Source organism: Leucopleurus acutus (assembly GCF_964270905.1).
Source record: "Leucopleurus acutus genome assembly, chromosome: 9".
Classification (NCBI taxonomy): Eukaryota; Metazoa; Chordata; class Mammalia; order Artiodactyla; family Delphinidae; genus Leucopleurus; species Leucopleurus acutus.
This window is the reverse complement of record NC_139144.1, coordinates 85,566,811-85,591,778: the sequence shown is the minus strand read 5'-3', so window position 1 is coordinate 85,591,778 and position 24,968 is coordinate 85,566,811. Positions and strand designations below refer to the sequence as shown.

The 24,968-nt window shown below is 40.7% G+C and overlaps 1 protein-coding gene across 2 annotated transcripts in view; it reads right to left on the bottom strand.

The window, feature by feature from the left end:
• The window catches only part of CALU (calumenin), a 28,319-nt gene extending 8,491 nt beyond the window's left edge, over positions 1-19,828 (bottom strand). The window contains exons 1-5 of one of the 2 annotated variants that reach the window (XM_082846639.1): positions 19,743-19,828; positions 10,188-10,419; positions 5,429-5,622; positions 1,331-1,497; positions 588-648 (exon numbers count right to left, since the gene is read on the bottom strand). In XM_082846639.1, coding sequence (XP_082702765.1) covers positions 588-648; positions 1,331-1,497; positions 5,429-5,622; positions 10,188-10,408 — 643 coding nt within the window. In that variant the 5' untranslated portion in view covers positions 10,409-10,419; positions 19,743-19,828. Of the gene's footprint in view, positions 1-587; positions 649-1,330; positions 1,498-5,428; positions 5,623-10,187; positions 10,420-17,734; positions 17,881-19,742 lie in introns of those variants that run through there. The other variant, XM_082846638.1, reaches the window with a different exon arrangement.
• Positions 19,829-24,968: the final 5,140 nt, after the last annotated feature.

Here is a 24,968-nt window from a genome sequence, read left to right as displayed (position 1 = left end):
AAGACTAAGAGGAATCAACAGCTCTTAGTCACCCAACTGTCTCTTTTGTCCTATTTCCGTTTCCTAATGCCAGTCTAGGCTCCCTGCAACTCCTTACTGTCAATTCCACAGGGCATCTGGGATGTACTATTTCAGTGCTGTCCACTACAGTAGCCACTGGCCACATGGGGCTACTGAGGACTTGAAATGTGACTGGTCCAAACTGAAATGTGCTTTAGTGTAAAATAAACTTTTGAAGATTTGTAGAAAAAAAAACCCTCAATGATTTATATTGATAAAATGTTGAAATTATAGTATTTTGGAATCTTAGGCTAAATAGAATACACTATTGAAATAAATTTCATCTGTTTCTTTTTATTGTTTTTGATGTGGCTATTAGAAAAGTTAAAATTATATATGTGGCTCACATTTACATTTTGATTTGCCAGTGCTGCTACAGACACTTTATCATGACCCCCTATTCCTCACACCGGTCTGACTTAATGATGTGCTGAGAGTTGACCCATGGGGTAAATTATTTCTATTGGTGAACATATCTTCCAAAGCTTCTCAGCTTCTTCTAAGAAAAACACTAGAAACAGACTTACCAATATACTCCTCCAGATCAATGAAACCATCAGCATTCTTATCTATATCTTCCATTGTTTCCTAAACAGAAGAGAGTAATTAGACTTAGTATCTGGATGAGTTAGTTTAGGCAATTATTTGTCATTCATTAAAACACACACACACACACACACACACACACACACACACACGTTTATGTAGATGTGTGGGTATGGTTAATCCATAGGAAATTGTGGTTTTTCTAGCTGAAAGAATGGTAAAATATTATCAATTTTTTATGCTTCAGCTTAAAATAACTAAGTCTTCTTGAAGGAACACTTAATAGTGAACTACCCCATCAAGCCCATGATGATCTGGTAGCCCTAGTCATGCTTAACTCTAACAGGAGATGTGACCAGTGAGTACATCTACAGCTACAGTCTATGTTTTATCAGTAACTGCCTTCTGTGAAAATTCTTTAGTATCACTGTCATTACTCAGTGCCTGATTTTTTAAAAAATAGGATTTCCCCTCATGCTTACAGTACGAAGCCACCAATGAATGGCAAAATACACAATCTGATGGTACGTATTGTCATACTAAACAGAAAGCTTAAAGCACCATCGAGATCACAGAAAAACAGAGTGACAGAGCTTGGACTCAATCTGGCCAGCACTTGTATAGCAAGTCATTCTTCTAAATACAGAGGAAAGGCTAAAGAGGAAAGTGTAAGCAACAAAAAGAGAAAGTTTCCATTGAGAATCCTTGCTCTCACCCCACCCACCTGTACTACTATATCCTTCATGTAGTCATACTCCTCAGGGTGCAGGAAAGCTGTGAATTCCTCCTTTGTGGCAATGAGGTCTCCATCCTTGTCTGCCATTTTAAACCTCCGCTCATCTCTAACCATCATCTGTTTATAGTTAAATCCATCATCAGGGTCTGGATCATCTAGAAAAGAAAAATTTAGGTCAAATCTTAAAAGACTTCCAGAAAACATGAAAATGTATGGGGAATCAATTTCCAAGAAAGATAAACCAAGTACTGAAGAATTAATTCTTGATTACTCAGGTAAAATTGCAGCAGTATAAAGACATTCAGTTTTGGTCATCAAAGACCTCAAAATCAGGTCTGAGTTGAATGCAAATGCTTGCCATTCAACATGGAATCCTGGCTCCTGGACTGTGTAATCCATTATGTAATGCTTCACTGTCACTGCTCTTGGGGCAACCAAAGAGCTTGAGTTTTCTAGATATATCCAAGGGGCAGCGGTGGTTCTAAAGTCATACTGAGTTTGAATCCTAACTCTACCACTTCTTAGCCATGTGACCTTGGGCAAGTAACTTAACTGTACTTCAATTTACTCATCTGTAAAATGGAGATAATAACAGTGCTGGCCTCATAGGACTGTTATGAGGCTAACTAAGCAAATAAATAGAAGTTAAGTGCTAGAACAGTGCCTGGCACAGAGTTGGCTTTTAATGAACGTTAGCCATTGCTATGTCGATTAAACATTAGGTTCTCATTAAAAAGCCAGATATCAGGAATTCCCCGGCAGTCCAGAGGTTAGGACTCTGAGCTCTCACTGCCGGGGGCCTGGGTTCAGTCCCTGGTCAGCAGAACTAAAATCCCATAAGCCGCACAATGCGGCACCCCCCTGCCCCCCACCAAAAGAAGCCAGACATCAAAGGCCTTCTATCCCATTATAGGCCATCTGGATTCAAGTACCAGAACAACACCACTTTGAATGGTCACACTTTAGTTTCTTAAGCCAACTCAGAAATATACCATGAGATACAAATACTGTTCACTACCCCTCCTCCCCAATTTTTGTAAAATTCTAGAAAATGCAAATAAATTCGAGTTACAGAAAACAGATCAGTGGTTGCCTTGAGGATTATAAAGGGACACAAGGAAACTGTTTGGGGTGATGGAAATGTTCATTTATTTCGATTGCAGTGATGAGCTCACCGATACATACATCTGTCAAAACTCATCAATTGTGCATTTTAAATACGTGCAGTGTATCGTATGTCAGTTATACTTCAATAAAGCTGTTACAAAAGATAAATATTAGATTACAACCAAATTAAATTTGGATTTATCCATCTGTTAGGATGTTGAACTGCACAAGCAGTAGTTATTTAGTCTCTCCGTAAGAATCTAGAAAAATGAAATTTTGTTTCTTTAAGTTGAAAAAATGTGGAGTTAATGGCAGAAAAGGAAAAAAAAAACCTTTTCAATCTGAGTTGCTGTATGGACCTACTAAGGTAACATGTGAAGATATTTTGAAAGGAAAAGACACCATATTAAAGGTAAGAAATGATTGTTCCTACAACATATTGGTCAAATTTTTAAAAAGATACAGCACTAGTTTTATAAAAATGACCCACAGGGTCCCTTAATAACATTACACTGCTGACTTTCGATACTGAAGTTCAATCTTTCCATACTTTAAGCACAGTTAAAAACAACAACAATAAACTACTGCTCTATTTTGAGAGATGAGCAACTTGAAGCTTCATTCTTTGTTGAGTGTCAAAATTTAGTGAGATAGTTGACTGAATCATGAGGCTCTGTGGACCCTATACGTGTATACTCAAAGCCGTAACAGGTTAGAGACAAAGAATTTAAGGAAAGTACGATCTTTCTCAGATACTAAGTCATTTCTTCTAAACAAATAAAGCTTCAGTACAAACTATGTAACATAAATAAGAAAGATAACAGAAGACAACTTATATATTAAGAGTAGATTCTTAGCTAAGAGCCCTTCTCTCCTCCTCAGTTAAACCATGGTGACTGGAATCAAGTAGCCCGATGACATGCACATATATAAGGATGAAAAAGGAAGCTTTAAAACTTTATTTTTATTTTTTTAAACTTTATTTTTAATGACTAAACTCACGTGCCTATCATCACTGCTCAGAGTGCCATTGTCTGTCTTAAGCACCAGTTTACTGGGCTATCTGGCCTGGGTAGGCTCTTGGTCTAGTTCTGGTGGAGGCAGGGTGGATCGTAGTATCTCACATTTTACTTGTGGCAGAGACAGGGTTAATGCTCCTTTTGTGGAAAGCAGGCTAAAAGCTAAAGTGATTTATACCCGAACTCAGCTGAACCAAGAACACGCTTTCACAAAAACTCCTCAGCACTTTTGTAAGGCACCTCATTACCCCGAGTACTGTCCAGCCACAGGCCTCCAGGGAAAGATGCCTTATAAAGACATTGTTTCTCCAGCCAGAGCTTCAGCTTATGCAGTCTCAGTCAGTAGAAATACCCATTACATTGAATCATTTGCCCTGTGAGGCAACAAAGCTCTCAACACATAATCATACAAAGAGTTTAAGATTCATTCTGGACAGTAAGTGAGTGACTAGGTCTGAGCTGAGATTATTAACACACCATTCTATTGAGATCACCAATAGCCTACCCACTGCTTTACATTTATAATTAATTCCAAATAAATCAGAGGGTGTTGGGTCTCAGCCAGAGAGCAAGAAGCATGGATGCCTCTCTATCTGCACTGACTTTTTAATACACGTGTTTTTAATTGGGTGAAGGATATGTTTGGTTCTTGGGTAAGTGTCAAGCGTAGAGAGAGACTGCCACTCTAGTCTTAGGAATGAGAACAAGCCTGATACAGAAATAAAAATCTGTTCAACAGAAACGCATGCAGTCCTGTAATTAACACGGACAGCTGGCTATCCAGCGGGGGGAAACAGACCATCATACACTCACTGCTTGTTAGTTGGTGATGGAGAATGCCTGCTTTAACCCAGAAATTTACTTAATTTCCAGAATAAAAATGCAAGAAGTAACATTTATACATTCTTGCCTCAAACTGTAACCATGTGCAATAGAGGAATCTCACTAACAAAAACACCCTAAGTCATCAACTCAGTAAGATCGCCACCTAGCATTCAACAGCAGGCAAGTATAATAAGTAAAAGAAAATGACTAACAGGTGGCCCAAGCATACAAGCTACCAAATCAACAGAAAGCAATCAAAGTCACATTTATTTGCCTTGAAGCATTTGCAAAGCAGGCTGATAAACTCATGTGCCAGAGAAAACAAATGGGAAATAATTCATTTCTAAACTTCAGTAAGCAGACATACTGAAATAGTTAAATTTCATCAAGGAAAGCGATTATATTTGATCTTTATTTTATTAAGGAAAAACAGTAATTTTCCTTCTATTCTCACCAGTTACAAAGAAATCTAATTTGGTTTGAATTTCAGGTCCAACACTTTAATGTGACCATGTCAGGCTTTGAGACATCTCAAAGCCTCTTGCTTTGCATTGTTGGAACAATGCAGCCTTTTAAACAAGATCTACTACAAAAATGGTCTCTCTGCGGGATGACAGCAAGAAAAAATGGGGAAATATATCTGAAATGCTAACGATGTTAAAAGATGTCAGACCTTAGAAAACCAAAATAAAACAAATTTAAAAAAATACACAATATACAACTTCAAAATTAATAGAGGGAAGGAGAATCAGCTCAGCATCAAACTATCTCAGATACGCATAATTTCTTCCTTTCCTTCACTGTGTGACCCATTTGTTTCTTTGACTCAAGACCATGGTCTCTGCCGGGCTGACATCTTGCCCCTTACCCAGGTAAGTGCCATAAGTCACGTTTCTGTACTCATCCCAGGAGATTAAGCCGTCTTGATTCAAATCAAACTCCTGCCATTGGTTTTCAACATTGTCATATATGTATTTCTTCTGGGCGTGCTTAATCCAGGATTTCAGCTCCCCCTCCGTCACAAACCCATCTTTATCCGCGTCTATTTTATCTACAATCACTCTACAAGACAAAACAGTTACGTTTCAAAGTGCCGGCTCCACAAAGCTTTTTCCCCCAGATAGTAGGGACCTACCTAAAACGTAGCCGTAGGTGGCATTTTTATACTCTTCCCAGGAAACGAGGCCGTCCTCATTGAGGTCATGCCCCTTCCACTGTCGCTCTACATCCTCGTAAATCCAGCGCTTTTGTGCAAATTTAATCCAGTCTTTGAGCTCATCCACAGTGACAAACCCGTCCTTGTCGCCATCTATTTTACTTACAATCTTTCTGTAGAAAATGCAGAGAAATCCAGCAAGAGGTTAAAAGGACACTAGGCTCTGGACTTAGCCAGGTGTGTGCTGTGGGCACAGGTGTTGCCCAGAGCTAAAGCATGGAAATAAAAATTGTTTTCAAAACAAAACTGCCAGACAGGCCATTGAAAATTTTTCTCTTAAGTGCCCGTTGCTGGTCTGAAATGAGCCATCCAGACAAGGCAAGCACAGTCCATGGCTGGTGTACTTGGATCCAAAATTGAATCCGGACTATCCCTTTAGAGGTAGGTTTCAGCCGATGGTCAGAATTCAGGAGTGAATATCCATTCCTATCTGGGTTCTCCACTCTTAGCATCAAACAACACGCAAATCTTTGTATTTTTTTTTATGGCTTTTACGAGAATCTCAATTTCTGGGTAAACAATCACAACCACTGGCTTGGTTTTCTAAAAATTCAAAAATTTAAACCAGACTTTAAAAAAATTCAGCTGTGTTTTCAAAAAAAAAAAAAAACCAAAACACTTCTGTTAAAAATACAAAGATATCAAATATAGTTCCAGGATCACTTATACCTAAGGTCAAGATTACTTTTTTTAAAACCCCAAAACAGGTACACAGAGACAGAAGCATGCTTATTTTTAAAAATGGCTAGCAGTTTATTATACACTATGTTGAACTGGATTTTTACACATAACCACAAAACCAGAGAGCTCTGAAGAAGTAATGTGGTAAGAATGTATATCCCTGATTATGAGAATGTTAATAAGCTGAGAGGGTTAGGGTGCAGATGATAAAGCAAAACTACAAAGCTAAAGAATCAATATACTTTTGCCCTCCATGAGTTTCTTTCTTCTAGATCTGTTATGTTACTGACAGACATTTTTTAAATGATTTATTTAAGGATTTCAAAATATGTGCATGATATGAAAACTTCTGTTTAAAGATGCAGTCACTTACTTATAGAAGCTAAGACAGCCTATGTAAAGTCACAAGAACTTTAAATCAAAACTTCCAATGGGGGACTTCCCTGGCGGTCCAGTGGTTAAGACACCGTGCTTCCACTGCAGTGGGCACAGGTTCGATCCCTGGTGGGGAACTAAGATCCGGCATGCCGCACAGTGCGGCCAAAAAAACAAAACAAACAAAAAACCCCAACAACTTCTAATGGAATTGATATCTTGGCATACTCCTATGCTCTGTTACTTGTAGGACTGAAAAAGACTGTCGTTTGGTAGCAAATAATGTTTTTCCCCAGTTTGTATTCATCTCATGAATACAACACTGGAAAGTGATTAGAATCACAGAATACAAGCAACACAAATTCATCTTGATATTGACATGCTGTTAGCCATGATTGTCTATTACTTAAATCTTGTAATTAACAAGCATTTTCCTTCAGAGAATCTTACAGCTTTTGCTCTAAAATGTTAAAAGGTAGAGCAGTAAGAAGTCACCTCAAATATCCTCCTCTATCTACATGGACACGGGACAAAAATTTTTTGCAACTTGAACCTGTAGAATCTTAAGAATATTAATAAATTAAGTTTTAACCGCCCCCAAACTTCTGCATATTCTATAATGGGATCCAGTTTGTGTCTGTAAGGTATTGGCTACCAAGATTGCCACTGTACCATTAAGAAAAAAAGGGCAAGGTACTTATTCCCGAAAGAAAATTTTAAACTATTATAAACAGCCTAAAGAGAAGGAACACTCAGATAAAAAAGGCATCTGACTGTTTAAGATGGGCTTTTCCTAATGAAGTTGGCTAAATGCCATTCTATTCATCCCAACAGAAATATCCCAAATGGTTTAATTCAGAGGTTAGCAAACTTTTTCTGAAAAAGGACAGATAAGAAGAAATTTTCACTTTGTGGGCCACATATGGTCTGTAACATATTTTAAAAACAACAACAAAAATAACCACAAAACCATTTAAAAATAAAAAAGCCATCCCTATCTTGCTAGCTATCCAGCCTGCAGGCAGTTGTGAAAGTACATTGGAAGTGGGCATGTCCTATTTTAGGCATGAAGCTCTAAACTCGGATCTTTGAAAGCCTGTGTAAATTTATGAAGCTAATGGTGTTATATTTCTATGATACTGGAGAACCCTACAGATCCATGATGCCACTAAATAAGCACTCACTCCACGACAGACACAATGTACCTAGTGGATTTTATATTATTTCTAAGAGGTAACATATGCCTCTACATTTCAAAAGGCATCAAACAAATCCTTTGACTTTTTAAGAACCTGGGTCAATAAATGGGCTCCAGGAGGGTTCACAATATTCCAGAAATTTTCAGCAAAATTTTATATATATTCATATGTAGGCACTTGCCCTTAGCTTTCACTAGACTGCCAAAGGGACTGGGCCTGTGACCCAAAAAAGGATGATGAACTGCTCTAGTTCATTTCTACAGCAAATATATCAAGGGTGAAAACTTTATTAAGGACCACCACCTCAAAATAAATAATCATTTGAAGGACACATAAATGAAAATTAAGTATATTTAGACTTCTTGGGGGTGGGGTTGAGAATACATACACAAGAAAAAATCTTCTATTTGTCAACATTCTTCATAAGAAAAAGGAACTAAAAACTGGATATTAAAATTGTTTTTAAGTGCTTCCTGAAGTCTTTTAGGTATTATAACTAAGAATTTAAAAATAGTAGTGAATTTTTGCAACTAGAGGTATAGACAATGATCTTATCTCCTAATAGTTACTGGCCTCCTAGATAGATGGAAAAGGGGGACTCTGTTGTTCGCAACCTCTGATGTATCGTCACGTACCAAATAATGTTTAGAAATGCCACAGTAAGTTAAAAGAAAAAAAAAAGTTCACCTGGAATTCTTGCTTGCAACAGTACATCACCTTATAAACTGGAAATATTTGCCATTATCTCCATTTTGGGAGAAGAAAATAGTACTTGGTTCATTCATACATTCCATGAAAAACATGATTTTAACCATCTTATTCTAATCAAATATGGGGTCGCTCATGTGTTGAACTTTTGATATTTACTGATGACAAAAAGAAACATTTTCTCTCTACTGAAGACTGTTAGCAGAGCTATTCCAGTACCTACACAGAGCCAGAACACCAAACCTAAGGGCCCTTCATTATTTAACAGTAATTCTGCACAGAGACATGTGCAGACCAAAATGTAGGCTGGACATGCACGTTATGCAAGACACGAAGACTGAGAACGCCCTCATGCATCCCTATTTTCAGCCTGGAATGTTAGCACAGTTATAAGATTAAAATTAAAAGTGAGCATGGTCCCTCAAAGTTAGAAAAACAACCTAACAGAAGACTAACTCTTTGACAAATTTCTGTTTCCTCTATCTACTTTCAAATGTTTTAGGAGTTTCTCATTCTACACAGCAAAATCTTTTTATTGTTTCTGTGAGTGTTTAAGAATAAAATACTATATCCTTCAGTTAGCAGAAAACCCGTTGAAAGAATAAATTTATTTTGAAGTACCACCCAAAGCAAATCCTATAACGTCTTCTAATCACAGCACTATCCATGGGCAAAATATTTTTGGAAATTCCTATGTGGTATAACTTTTCAGACAAATCTCTTGAATATAGTTCAGAAAGTTACACCAATGGCAGCCTTTCATTGAGGAGAAAATGTTCACTGAATTAACCTGCATTTCCTTAAAAAGCAAGGCTTTGAAAGAGCTAAAAAAGACATTCTCAGATCCTCAGAAATAATCAACTGGAATTCTACCAAATCAACTCTTTAAATAAAAAGATGCCTGCTGAGAGAGCCACAGAACCTGACTATGGCCCAGCTGTTACTGAAATAGCAACACATACTCTGACATTAAGACCACTGCTTATTACAACCTTCTAAAAGGCAAGGTTGAGGGACTTCCCTGGCGGTCCAGTGGTTAAGACATCGCCTTCCAATGCAGGGGGTGCGGGTTCGATCCCTGGTCAGGGAGCTAAGATCCCATGTGCCTCATGGCCAAAATACCAAAACATAAACCAGAAGCACTATTTTAACAAATTCAATAAAGACTTTAAAAATGGTCCACATTAAAAAAAAAAAAAGGCAAGGTTGGTTTGGTTTTGTTTTTGATTAAGCAAATATCTGACAATGAAACCAAAGAGGGTGAAGGACATCCTTGGAAACCATAAACTCTACAGAAATTAGTCAGTCCAGGAGTCTAATTTGCAGTTTATTATCCACTCAAAGACTTGGCATGGTCAGTAATAAATAAGTCACAGATAGTTTTTAAAAATTAAAAGCAACAGGTTTGAGAAAACCCCCATGTAATGTTCCTTTGGGGTCAAGATGATGCAGTTTAAGCTGAGTCCTATAGTATTTGGCAATTTTATGCATAAATGACTTTGCTTTGTAGAACGAGGTAAAAACTATTATTCAATGGAGAAATGCAGGAAAGCGCTTAATTAAATTTTAGTGGTAGCAATTCTGTGGTTAGTTTTCAGAAGATGTAGTTCAATACAGCTTTACTGAGTGACTGAGCCAAAAGAGAAAAAAAGAATGAGTTGATTTATAAAGAAATGTCATTATTCTAACTAGCTCCCTGAGAGCTGGCACCTTACCCAAGTCTTTCCTTGCTCTCTTCTGGTGTCAGCTGATCAAAGGTTTTTGCTTCTTCAGCACCCAAGAAGGCATCATGGTCATAATCAAAACTCTGAGCATCATTGTGAACTTTGTCACTGAGCTGAGGCTCATGGTGTACACGGTCCTTCTTTTCCGTGGGCTTGCTCAAGGCAAAGGCTGTGCACAGGGACAGGCATGTAAGAAACTGTCGCAGGTCCATGATAATCAGATCTTAAAGAAAAAAGACAGGTAGTTCATTCAGGAAGCAGTACGCTTAATAATGAAACAAGAAATTAAAAGCTCACATCCAGTTACAATATTAATTTGATATTATCCCAAATATTAGTACTTTAATCCATAAAAAAAAGTATGGTAGGATATCAGACTTTCCAGTTTTACTGAGAAATATTCACCAGTTTTCTTCATCTGATTGTAGGCTGACAAGGAATTACAGGAACAAGAAATTACTAGGAACATCCACCTTGTAAGTGGTCTCACTTCAAAAACACCAAAGTAGAACTTTAATCCTTTTGCCCAAGTTCCTAAGATTTAAAAGTGAAAGGACCAAGATTTAAATCCAGACCTACTGACTCCAAATACTTTACCTTTGTACTGTATCAGTGGTCTGGTCTTCAAACCTGGCTGGTTATTAGGATCACCTAGGAAGCTTTATTAAAAAAAAAAAAGTTTCCCCGACTGAATTAGAATCTCTGAGGCTGAACCCAAGCATTTGTAGTTTTAAATGGTTCCCAGGTGATTCTGATGGTTGTCAGATAAGAACCAATGATCACCTTCAAAGATCAAACCACTGAGACGGTACAGTGATGGATAACTGCCTTATCATTCTGTATACTTGTTTCCCAAACCTACCCAGGTATAAGGACCACCTGGAATACTGTTCTAAGTACAGATTCCCCAGCTCTACACTGTACGTTCAGAATCTCTGCAGTCACAGGTGATTCTGATGAACAAGCACAAGGCTGGAACACTTTATCGAAAACAGTGACAAAAAATCGCAGAGAAGCTGCAGGATAGAAACTGTTTAGAACTCTTGACAGATAACCTATAGTACTGTCCAGAAAGGTTAAGGTTTTAGAGAAAACTGTAAAATTAAAAATCAAGGTGGGGGGTGGGGCGGGGGAGAATTCCCTGGTGGCACAGTGGTTAAGAATCTGCCTGTCAATGCAGGGGACACGGGTTCGAGCCCTGCTCCGGGAAGATCCCATATGCCATGGAGCAACTAAGCCCATGCGCCACAACTACTGAGCCCTCGTGCCACAACTACTGAAGCTCGTGCTCCTAGAGCCCGTGCTCCCCAACAAGAGAAGCCACCACAATGAGAAGCCCGCGCACCACAACGAAGAGTAGTCCCCGCTCGCCACAACTAGAGAAAGCCCGTGCACAGTCACGAAGACGCAACACCGCCAAATAGAAATAAATTAATAAATAAATAAAAAACACACACAAAAAACAAATCAAGGGGGGACTTCCCTGGCGGTCCAGTGGTTAAGACTCCATGCTGCCACTTGCAGGGGGCATGGGTTCGATCCCTGGTGGGGAACTAAGATCCTGCATGCTGTGCAGTATGGCCAAAAAATAAAATAAAATAAAATAAAATAAAAAATAAAAAAATCAAGGGGAAAGAGTTTCCCAGGCTTTCATATTTTAACTAGTCCTTTATCAGTAGAACACAGATTCTGAAGGCTTCTCCCCTTGTGGTGAGTATAAACTTTTATAATTTCCTATTATCACTCACTCGTTTCCTCTTATGACCAGTGACTCCCTTACTGGATGGGTAGGTGGTTACTGGGCATGAGGCCTGTTGTAGGTTGAACTGTGTCCCCCCAAAAGATATGCTGAAGTCCTAATCCCTGGTGCCTGTGAATGTGACCTTATTTGGAAATAGGATCTTTGCAGATGTAATCAAGTAGGATGGGCTCTAATACAATGGCTGGTGTCTTTATAAAAGGAGGGAAATTTGGATACAGTCACAGAGAAGAGAATGCCACATTATGAAAGAGGCAAAGATCAGAGATCATCTACAAGTCAAGGAATGTCAATGATTGCTGGCAACCACCAGAAGCTAGGAAGAGGCAAGGAAGGATCCTCCCTTAAGGCCTTCAGAGAGCATGCCCCTACTAACACTCTGATTTCTAATTTCTAGCCTCTAGAACTGTAAGAGAATAAACTTCTGTCCTTTTAAGCAACGTAGTTTACGGTAATTTGTTACAGCAGCCCTAGGAAACTAATACAAGGCTACAGTACAGAGGGACACAGCATCACATGAAAGTTAAATGCATTATCTTGTCCTAATCTGCAGATTAAACTAGCCACAGGCTTCACCTTCCCCAGGATGTCACCAGTGGAACTATCTAATCTAAGGCTCATATTTTATATATAAATTTTTTTTCATTATAAAAATTCTTTCAGCATTGCTTGTAACTCAGTGATCTCAACCTAGACTGTACCCTAAAATCACCTGGGGAGTTTTTATAAGTGACCACTGAACCCCACCCTTAACCATAAATATTTTTAAAACGCAGCCAGGTTGAGAACCAGTATTCTAACCAAATTCTCAAATGGCCATAATGATATCTTAAGAAATGTGACTTGAGAGTACACTTAATACGAAGAAACTGCATGTATCTGATCCTGCCTCAAAGTTTTGGGAATTAGAAGGAAGAAAGTGAATTGTGTCAAGGGATAAAGAAATCAAATACGCCAATAAATTAGCCATATTTTAATGTATCCATCTCCTTGTAACCCCCAAATAGTAACTAAAAGAAGTTACATTGTATTTGCTTGGATTTACAAAGCATTTTGGATTTAATAAACTAAAAAATGCTTAGCGCAGCTAATGGTGAGCACGTTACGTTATATAAAAATTCCTTAAAAGTGGAAGGAAAGCAAATAGAGGAATATGTTTAATGCTAACACAATTTAGCTGATTATACAAAGGCACAACCTGAGGCCTCCTTGAGTAACTTTCAGGCTGTAAAAGGGCATAAGAGGGCACTATTTGTGTCCAATAGGAAAGCAGCTAAGTGGGGAGGTCCAGAAATGGCAGAGAAGGATATATCAATAGAGAGTAGAAAGTGTTCTAGAGTAACTAGGACAACGCCAAAAAGACAAACAGAAATGTTAGCTAAGGAGATAATGGGAGGCAGTCACTTCCCCAAGAGCCCATTTCAAAAACACACAAAAACGGTAATTTTGCTGGACAGTTGTTAAGACTCATGAAAACCCATCAGAGGAAACAATGTGGCAGCACTGCCCTAAGACCCACAGAGAAAGGGGAAGAAGGTGGTACTATTCTTAAGCTGTTCACCAATGTTAGGACTTGGCTATGCTTCTGAAAGTTTATCAATGTTCTGTTTCGTGCTATCCCATCAAAATACCCAAATTTATATACAAAGACGCTTCAATTCAGATGTTCAATGATAACAGTTTATAATGATTTAAAAAAAAAAGGAAAATGAACTAAACAAAAGAAGTGGTAAATACATATTAAATCTATATTGTGGAACACAACACAGTTTAAGAATGAAGCGGACCTATTCACACTGAAACTGACAAGGCACCAAGATATGTTCAGTGAACAAAAACAGCAACAATAAGAAAGCATGTTGTAAAACAATGTCAAGACCTCATTTATATAAAAAGCAAAATCCAACAATCTCCCCAGCTTGTTTATATTTGTATAAAATATAACATATATGCACGAAAATGGTGTGGAAGGATAAACATCTATCTGTAAACAGCAATAAGCCCTACGCTGAAGGGAGAAGAGATGGGGTGGGGAAGTAAGGTTCGTGGGGAGTGAACTTCACTACTGTACTGCTGTGTTGTCTTATATTTTGTAAATGAGCACACAGTCGTGTATTATCTTTTTATGTGTATTACTTTCTAAACAATAGCATAAAAATTCTTTGCATTTTTAGGTAGCAAAGCAAACATTTTCAAGCCATTTCTCCAGATTGGAAAAGGAGACTGAAGGAAAAACACATATTTATTCTTAAGACACAAATCCTATTTTATAAAGTAAAATAACACTGCCCTAGGAGAATAACCCTCCAGCCCACTCTCCAATAATTGAATCCAATCAATCAGATCAGTGGAACAGTAAAGAGAAAATTAGATTCAGTGGCTCTCTCAAACATCACAGTATGCCTTTATTTTAGGACAAAATCAAACTTCCATTTCAAATTACAAATAATTCTTTAGACAAATAAAATCCTTTACAGAGATAAGGAATGAGTTTTATGTTGTTATTTTGTGATATATCCAAATAATATCTATAATGTTAGAGGCTTACAGAATCAAGTAAAATCAAGAGTCACTGCAACAGAGGATTTTCCTTGTGTCTATTAACAAGGGGGCTTCCCATTTAGGAAAATTTTATAAATGACTAATTACATCCCGAGAATAATACTCCAACAACTCTTGCATAATACCCTGACAACTTCTGCAAACCCCAAATGTTTTAATATGAATTAATGCTTAAGCCCACTAACACTATCAGGGCCTGGGAAGGATACTGTGTAAAGTTTTGATACTGTGTAACATAAAGAAATGTAACAGATTGACTCACTGATTCTAGAGGGAAAACTACATTTAAGATTGAGGTGTAACATCTTGATTCAGTGACAAAAGAAGAATTTCAGAATAAAAGCCAAGTGATTCAGCTTTATCATTTATCCATCTCTCTATCCTTTCCCTTCTCAATTAAACTTTCAATCCTGCCCCTCTACAGGTTCCTCCATTCTGTCAATCAATACTTCTCAGGTCTTCATAATCCAAAATCAGTCTTTCTCAGACCTCGTTATTCCTTCAAGCATGCTCTTCCCTTTCCTTCACCCATACCGTCTCTAGAAACTGCTGTCTCCGCTTCCTCACCACCTACTGTCACCCTGAAATCTAGGTTTCTATCACTACTGATGAAACTGCCTAAAAAGGTCATCAAGGACCACCTGCTGGACAAAGCAATGGTCCTACCTTTCTCTCTCTGCAGTGGGCAATGAAAAATCTGCACTTTAGTAAGTTTTAAAAACTATGCACTTTGTGCCCACATATATCAACTCCTGGCTATTAGAAACTAACAAAAGGCCCCTTGTTTTATGAATACAGACACTAAAAAAAGAGACTACTAAATTTATCTAAATCCATATACACATAAAAATGTCTAAATAGAAACAAAGGATCTCTCAAGACAAAGGATATATAATGTGGGACAATGTGAGAAGGAGTATAAAACAACTTCTTACACAAGGCATCTGAAGAACTACATTAGTGCAGTTATTTCTGAAGCATCTTTCTCTATTCAAGCAAATGGAAACCAAATAATAGAAAGCTAAGATCCTTCTCTTTCTCCGTCATGACAGCTATTCATCAATGGATAACAAAACATTAGGAAAACATAATATAATACATAAATGAAGGACTTGGTTGTATGAGTTTTACCATATGGTCTAGGTGAGTCTGGCCATAGGTTTGTCAATTTTGTTTACCCTTTCAAAGAACCAGCTCTAGGTTTTGCTGACTTTTTCTACTGTTTTTTAAATCTCTATTTCCTCTCTGATCTTTATTATTTCCTCTTTCTCCTGACTTTAGGTTTTGTTTGTTCTTCTAATTCTTTCAGGTGGTAGGGTTAGGTTATTTGAGATTTTTTTTCTTTTTTGAGGAAGGCCTGTGAACTTACCATGTGATCTAAAGGTAAATCAATGGCTGTGAAAAATGCATCTCCCCATCTCCCATTTCTCAAATGACCTATAAGTTTCTCTTCCTCAAATTCTGTCCCTCCCTCACCAAGGGTAACATTTAATATTTTTTCTTGAACAAACAGAAAACTAGACCTGCACTGTCCAGGACAAGAGCTACTAGCTACATGTGGCTACCAAGCAGTTGAAATGTGGCTAGTGTGAATTAACAAGTGGTGTGTTACACTTTATGTCAAAAGAATGGTATTTTTGTGTGTAGTGGATTAAATTATTAATTTCACATGTTTAAAATATTCACCTGTAAATCTAAAGTTACATACATGGCTTGTATTATACTTCTACTGCGTCACACGATGTTAGAGACACAAATAAAGGGCTAGAACAGAAAAGGTATCATGTTACTATCATACTTTTGCAGCATGTCACCAATAATGGTCTCCTGCAAAGTTATTTTCATGAATTGTTCCAGTTAATTTATAAGGAAAAAAAGGTAACAGCATAGACTTGAATTTCTTTCAAAAACAATGATAAGCCTTAAGAATTAGTTTTATCCATTCAAAAATTTGCTTGACAGCTCTAAATTCATGCCATTTCTCCCCTCCTTCCCAATCATTTTTTATAAAAATCCACTGGTCACAGAACACTTAAAAGTAAGTTTTTTCAGGGGAATTTAGATGTCTAGATTAAATTCAACTTCTCAAGAACATTAACAGCGGGTGACCCCACAGTTATTCTGGTTGAACAAAGACCCACTGCTCAATGTTAATAGTGGGAGAAATGGGTGTGGTGGTAAAATTCCAGTTCTGTGAGTTGGATATTTTAGGGCGGGGAGAAAAAAAGGCATTCCTTTATAGTGCAGCAAAAGCAGAATCTCAATGCTTAAGTGTCTACTTCAATTGGGGATTGAGGGCAAGAGCCTGACAGCAATTTAACTATACGAAGGCTCAGGTTATAAAGTCTGGGAATTAAAGGTATCTGGTTATCTATCTGACATTCTTCACTTTCAGACTTTAGTACAAGTACCACCAATGGACTATCATATTAAAGTAATAATGTCGGGCTTCCCTGGTGGCGCAGTGGTTGAGAGTCCGCCTGCCGATCCATGCAGGGGACGCGGGTTCGTGCCCCGGTCCGGGAAGATCCCACATGCCGCGGAGCGGCTGGGCCCTTGAGCCATGGCCGCTGAGCCTGCGCGTCCGGAGCCTGTGCTCCGCAACGGGAGAGGCCACAACAGTGAGGGGCCCGCGTACCGCAAAAAAAAAAAAAAAAAAAAGTAATAATGTCACCCTTCATGATTTGATAAAAGTTATGATAATGACAAACCATTTATTCAACATTTCTCTAGCGATCGATGGAACAAATTTACATTAATATATTCTAATTCATTCTAGTTCATTAATATATCCTAATTAAATTATTTGTGTAATTGAGGGCATACGTTTATAAGATAGTTGAGTATATAAAAGTGCAAACTTTGGCTGTAGAAGAAAAGCTTTGAAATGACAAACTATTACTTAGGTTTCATTAGTTCTATAACCAGAGCAACCCAGTATAAACTTAAAATTTTTCTTGCTACAGAGTAAAGAAAATTTCCTTTAAGAAATAAGTTCTTAGAAACTCTGGGAGAATCAAAGTTTCCTTTTGGCAGATGAAACTTCAATACATAATTAATTACTGTAGGAATACCATGTAAAATGTAGAGACAAGAATTTTGGTTTCTAGTTGTAATTTGCTGTGCATGTGTAACATGCATAAAATGCTTGGGAATCCTTGCTTTAGTGCCAAATGTAAATAAATATAATTTAAAAATCCTAGATGAAAAGACCTACCTACTATGATCACTCCAGCTGGAAGTGATCTGCACACATTCCTCTCAACTTTTATAAGACTTGTTCGTACCATTCCACAATAAGGATCATAGGCTATCTTAAGTTGTCTCCTTAGCTCCTCTGTAGATGTACATTTTTGGAAGGCAGGGATCTCAGCTTAATATAAATTAATATAAATTAATTCCCCTCTATAGTCCTTAACACAGTGTCTTGCACTTTCTGTACACCAAAACATTTTATTGGATTAGCTGGACTGTACTTGGGAGCAACAAAGTTCCTGCCAGCTGCCAGTGCTCCCCAACCCCCAATTCCCCTTACCGGATCTGGCCATCAGCCAGCAACAAGAAAAGTGTTATTTCAGCTGTCTTAACTCTAATACATAAATCACAGCATCAACAACATCCGTATTTAAGAGTTCATAAAGACAGGGAACTAGGACCTTACAACTAGGACCTACAACTAGGCCTAGCAAGCATCTCTAATGGCTATCCCTGGCTACACCATGCATGTGCCACACACAGAGAAAATGTGTGTTAAAATCAGTGTACTGATCTCCAGTACTGGTGAAATGTACATAAAATGCCGTATCTTTTGACACATCACTGGATGAATGGAAGCAAACGATTATATTGACAGTGATGATTAAGAGTTGATTTCAAAGCTGTATCTGAGTACTACTATCCACTCAGGCATACTCAATTCATCTTTGTTAGCTCATGTTTCTCCTAGTTGTGATTCTCAAAAGAATCCTATTGGAGACCGCTGAATCCCTGTAAATCTCAGATTAGGCCCAGGTAAGCTCAGATCTCTCGCCACACAAATACAATTTACAGGTTACCTCTGGACCCTCATTTGTAGTACAATACATAAATTCTTCAATGATGACCACCGTTTGGAACCCGGTTAACTAAATCTACTGAATGAGGTCAAACATGCATTTGTCTTGTGTCAAGTGCCATTCTATGGCAAAGAATAATTTATCAAAAATTCCACGGTTCTCTACCTCCAAGCTACAAAAACAAATTAGAAGCAACCTTATTCCTGACTCATTAACGTAGACTTTATGGTTCATGCCAGGAAGTGAATGTAATTCAACTCTCAAAGACACTATTCTGGGACTTTGTACACTTAGGAATTCAGATCAAAGGCCCTGAAGTTTTAGTAGGAGACCCAGGGAGCTTTTTGCCTTCATGCAAAAGCAGCTTTTGGAACTGCAAATCACTCGACTCTTAATCAGGGCAGCTGTAGGGAATTAAGTTTATTGATGAACACAGTATGCCAAAAATCAGAACTAGGGTGTGGAGCTAGAAGCAACGAAACAAGGTAAAGATACAATCCTTTAATGAAGCTTTTAAAACTACTTTCCTTCGCTGACCAAAGCATGCGGCCAAACATGGAAGCTCGAAATACTCCGTCTTTTCTTTAAAATTATAGAGAGTTAAAAAAAAAATCACATAGTGTCTTCATGCTTTCTTCCCCCTTGTTTCTACACCCTCAAAGTCAGCGAACACGACCTTCTTGGCAGATGCAGATGTCCTCTCGGGATGTGGCCCTGGGGCGGAGCTGGCGGACACAAGCAGGCCCAAGTGTGGGAAGTGGCAGGGAGCTGTAACAACACCGCTATCTGACTGCACTCCGACCTTCAGGAGGTAAACAAGAGTGACCTTTTCGGACGAGGGGCTTGGTGACTGGCGGGGCCCAGGGCCAGAGAACGTGGCAAGCCAGGCACGAAACTGTACCCCACAGGACGCAAAGCCGGGAGCCAGAGTTTGCAGGGACCCAGACCCCTTCCCAAAGCGCAAGGGAAGGCGAGCGGCGGCCTCCGACCCAGGCTGCGCACCGAGGGTCGGGCAGTCGCTAGCAGCCTCAGGCCCCGGAACCCCGAGCTGGCAGAAACAGGGGCCCTGAGACAAGGAGGCCCTGCCGCGCCGGGAGCGAGGCCCAGAGGACAAAAAGAAAGTGAACAAGGGGGAGGCGGCGGCGAAAGGACGTGCACGGTGGTACTTACCTCTCCCCGTTGCGCCCACTGCCCAGGATGCCGCGGCTGCAACTCACCCACCGGCTCAGCTCTGGCGCGCAAGCACCGCCCAACCGGAAGCGGTTCCGCGCCCCGCCGCTGTCCTCCACGCCGGCAGCCTCCGGACCAATCACCAACAAGCCCGCCGCGGACGCACAGCTTCCCCGGACAGCCATTGGCCCTACGGTCTCGTGGTCCGGATTGGCTGGAAAGCGCCACGTCCCCGCGAGCGCGCCGAGTTACGTGGACAGGATTCCCTCCCAATTCTCGTCCCTGGACTTGTGGGGTTGGCGGGCCACAGCCCCTTACTCCGGGGGGCGTGTGGGCGCGGCTGTCTGACCGCCACGTCCTGGTTCGCTGCGCTTGACTCGGCCTCCATAGGGCTTCTTAAATTATCCTAATTATCTTCATGCCCACGAGAACCCAGGGCCGAATTAATCCGACTAATTAATTAATCTGAATTAATCAGTCGCCAACTATTGATATATTGAATAATCCCATCCCTTCCTTTCCCTTCAGCTCTGACGCCTAAATGGGGTATCGTACAGAACTTCAGTCGCTGGCTCCGGCTTCATCTCCCACCACTTCTCGGGTGTCGCGCTCGGGCCACCACCATCTCGGTGTTTCCTAACTGCCCGCCCTTTCACATCTCCACAGTCTTTCATTATCAACCAGGAGTGAGGGCGTTTTCCAGATTCTCTGCCTTGTGAATGACAATAGAAGTCCCGGTTCACAGAAAGCACGGTTTAGATGTTAGCTCTAGAAGCCTTTCCTGACCTCACTAAGTAAGCATAGTAATTCCTCCCTTATTTACCTTCATAGCACTTTGCATCTTTGGTACACTTTGCCAAATTTTGCTATATAATGCTGCTTATCCATTTGTCCTCCTCCAGACTAAGCTCCAGGGGAGAGATCTGCCTTTATTCATCTTTGTACCTACAACTTTGAGCTTACTGCCCAGTTCAAAGTAAATGCCTAATAATGTTAAGTGAACTGAATGGGTGGAACCCATAGAATGTCCCTGATTGAAGAGGAACACAGGAAATTATTAACTTATTCATTCATTTTCACGTCATGAAATTAAAGTTAAATTAAATAAGGGCTACTATGTTTGCAATGTCAATGGACTATAAACCTGTGTTCTTAGCACATAAAGCCTCTATAGTTTAAAATCCAGTTGAGACACGTAGTATCCTTATGAGAGAGTTAAATACAAAGCAACTTAGTTTACTTTAAACATCAAGATGAGAGGTTGAGGGCTTCCCTGGTGTCGCAGTGGTTGGGAGTCCGCCTGCCGATGCGGGGGACGCGGGTTCGTGCCCCGGTCCGGGAGGATCCCACGTGCTGCGGAGCAGCTGGGCCCGTGGGCCACGGCCGCTGGGCCTGCGCCTCCGGAGCCTGTGCTCCGCAGCGGGAGGGGCCGCGGCAGCGAGAGGCCCGCGTACCGCAAAAAAAAAAAAAAAAATATATGAGAGGTTGACAACCAGTGGGAATTCAGTTGTGGCCCTGACCCTTGGTGGCAACCAGAGAGGGCTTCCTAAGAAGGTGTGACTCAGGCTAGACTAAGAAATTCCTGAATGCCCTATTCAGCAAAAGGAATAAGAGGAAACAAGGGCAAGCAGGGGACAGAGTAGGAGGTAACTTCTTAGGTCAGGTAGGGGATGAGGGATGTAAAAAAAAGGAGGGGAAGGGGGGAGCCTGAGCTCTGAGGAGCCTGAGCTGAAGGCAGTGGGAATTGTGGGTCTTCTTCTGAAGGTTTCTAAGCTTGTACCTTTGTGGCAGATGGAATGAGGTTGAAAGTGTTCTTTCAGGGAGGTGCATCTCCTAATAGGGGTTAACTATAATAGAATAGGTTGCATCAGAAGATATTTAAAAAACTGTTTTGAAAATGCCTCCTTGAAGTCAGGCACTGCACTAGGTGCTGGTGAACCCACAAAGAATAGGACACGGTCCCTGCCCTCAAGGACGTGCAGCCTAGTGGGAGAGCCACCATCCTGGAAGTGTCCTAGAAGAAGCTGGATAAGCTAGTGGGACTCTGCCAGAGATGGGGCCTGTCAGCCCTGATTCCCTGTGGATGAGGGCTTGGCCTAGGCAAAGCAAGAGAAATGCAAATGAACACTTCTATACAAGGGAACTTTTAAAAGTGGGAACAACAATTTCCTGGACTCAGTGACGCCTTGGAAGAAGGAAATGAAGAAGGTGCATTCAAAAATTTAAAGCTGTAGGGCTTCCCTGGTGGCGCAGTGGTTGAGAGTCCACCTGCCGATGCAGGGGACACGGGTTCGTGCCCCGGTCCAGGAAGATCCCACATGCCACAGAGCGGCTAGGCCCGTGAGCCATGGCCGCTGAGCCTGCGCGTCCGGAGCCTGCGCTCCGCAACGGGAGAGGCCCCGACAGTGAGAGGCCCGCGTACCGCAAAAAAAAAAAAAAAAAATTAAAGCTGTAATCATAGGAAACTGGGAGAATGAGCTAGATGAGTGGAAGACGGGGGAACTGCGTTGGATTCAAAACATGATGAGTTAAGGTGATGGCAGAACATCAATAAAGAAAGAACCAACAGGTTGGAGGAGATACTTAGGGTCACTGGCCAGGCAGCAGCTGGTGGAGCCATGAGAACACATGAGCTTTCTGAGGAGAGCAAAACAGATTAGGCCTCATGGGAGCCCAAGAGTTAGAAGGAAAGCAGAGGAGGAAAAGGCCATGAGGGCTGACACACATAAGAAGTGTCACCATAGCTGTATCAAAGGCCCATCTAACTGTGGATTCTGTCTCTGAGAGAAGCACTGAAGGACTGTTTATGGCAGGTATCGTGATGTCGGCCTCAAAAGGCTGATGGTGTTCTGCAAGCATCCCAACTCTGCTCATGTGGTGCTGCTGAACATTCACTCCACAAATGAATGTACTGTTTCCTGTATGCAAGACACTCTTCTAGGCACTGGGGATACAGCAGTGAACGCAATGGAACAAACTCTCTCATGGTGCTCATATTCTGGTATGCGGCCAATAAACAAGATAAAAAAGCAAAATATATAGAATGAGAAGTGGTGATAGGTACCACGGAATAACATAAGGCAGGAAGGGAGAAAAGCGGGTGTCAGGACTGTCAGCAGTGGCATTGCAGTCTTCGAGAGGGTGGCCAGGGACGGCTTATGGAGAGGATGACATGTGAGTGAACATCTGAAGGTGGTTAAGAACATCCCGGGGAAAGGGAAGAGCGAGGGCAAAGGCCCTGAGCTGAAGCCTGCTGGAGTGTTTGAGCAGCAGCAGGAAGTCAAGGTGGCTGGGTACAGTAACTGAGGAGAGTGGAGGACATGAGGTCAGGGAGGTAGTAGCAGGGATGGCGGTAAAGGGGAGAGGGACACCATGCAGGGCCTTTAGGCCATTGTAAGGACTTTAGCTGCTACTATGAGTGAAGTGATGTAGAAGAGACTGGCTAATTATTTACCAAACTGTTTCTTCTTCATCCTGTGACACAGCTAGACATTTCCCAGCCCCCTTACAGCATGGCCACATGACTGAGCTCTGGCCAAGGGAGGAGAGGCAGAAATGATGTCCACTACTTCCAGTACTGGCCATGCAAACCTGCCACATGCCATTCTCCAAGCTCTTTCTCTTTCTGTGGCAACTCTGGAAACTGTGTAGTACAGATAGCAAGTCACAAGATAGAAGGAGCCCAGGGTCCTCTTAAAGAGCCACTCCATGAACACCCTTTTTGGACTTTTCTGTGTGTGAGAAATGAACTTCTGTTGGTTATTTTATGCCACTGATATATCGGGGTTTATCTCTTACAGAGGTAGCATTACCTTAACTAATACAGATGGGAAGCCACTGGAAGGTTTCCACTTCTCATTGGAGCAGAGAAGTGACGTGACCTAAGATTTTAAAAGGGTCACATTAGATTGAGGAGGTTAAGATTAGAAACAAGCCACCCACTTCTGAGGCTTTTGCAACAATCCAGGTGATGATGGCTTGGTCCAAGGTAGTAACAGTAGAAACAGTGAGGAGTGTCAGATTGTGCATATATCTTGAAAGCATCAATAGTGTAAAAGGGTTTCCTGATGGGTTGGAAATGGGGTGGAGAGAGAGGAGTCAAGGATGACGGCAAGGTTCTGAGCAAGTAAGAAAAGGGAGCTGCATTTACTAGGATAGAAAAGACCTTGTGGGGAGCAAGTCTTGAGGGATACTATTGAGAGATTAGTTTTGGACATATTGAGATGCCTATTAGATATTCAAACGGAGATGTCAAGTAGGCAGTTGGAGCTCACAGTGTCTGGACTAGAGATATAAATTTAGGAGTAACTGGTTTATGTGTGGTATAAAACCATGTGTTTTGATTAGAAGAGACCCAAGACTGAGTCCTGGAAACTTCTAGTGTTTGGAGATGGTGGTGGTGGTGGTGGGGTGTTGATGAGAATGAAGTAGCAAAGGAAACTGAGGAGAAAAGCCAGTGAAGGAGGAGGAGAGCATAGTGTTCTAGACGCCAAGTGAAGGAAGTGTTTCCAGGAGAAATCACGTATGTTATGCACTAACAGTGAGCTGAGGACAGATTGACCATTGGCTTTAGCAATGTGAAGATCAGGTTTGGTGGGGCAGTGGAGGGTTAGAGAGAGAATGCGAAGCAAGGTGTTGGAAACCCTTTCAGGGAGTTTACTATAAAGGGGAGCAGAGTGGGCAGAGGGGCCAAGAGAGGTTTTGTTTTATTTTGTTATGTTTTCAAATGGAAGAAATAACAGTTATGTTTCGGAGAAATACCAGCACATTTGTTACTGATGGGAAGGACCTAGGAGAGAGAATCAAACTGATGATGTAGGGAGAGGGGAGAGTTGCTGGAGCAATGTCCTTGAGAAGGGGAGATGGGATGGGATCCAGTACAAAAGGGGAAAAGTTGGACTTTGCTTAGAGTGAGACAGTTCTTCTATATTAATACGGAGAGAAACTTGATCTACTGGTCCGATTCCAGATAAGTGGTAGGCATCGTGGTGGGAACTTGGAGTTCTCTTTCAGTTGCTTCTGTGTTCTCAGTGAAATGGGAAGCTGGGTCATCAGGAGGCAGTGGGGGGTTTAAAGAGGGAGAAGATGTGAAATAGCCATTCAACAGAGAGAAAATATGAGGGGAACATGGAATGATCTCCAGGCAACATCAAGGACCCTCTTGAGGCCTGAGATGATGACTTTAAGGTGAAAATGGTTAGTATGTCATGTGGTTTTTCTCCAGGC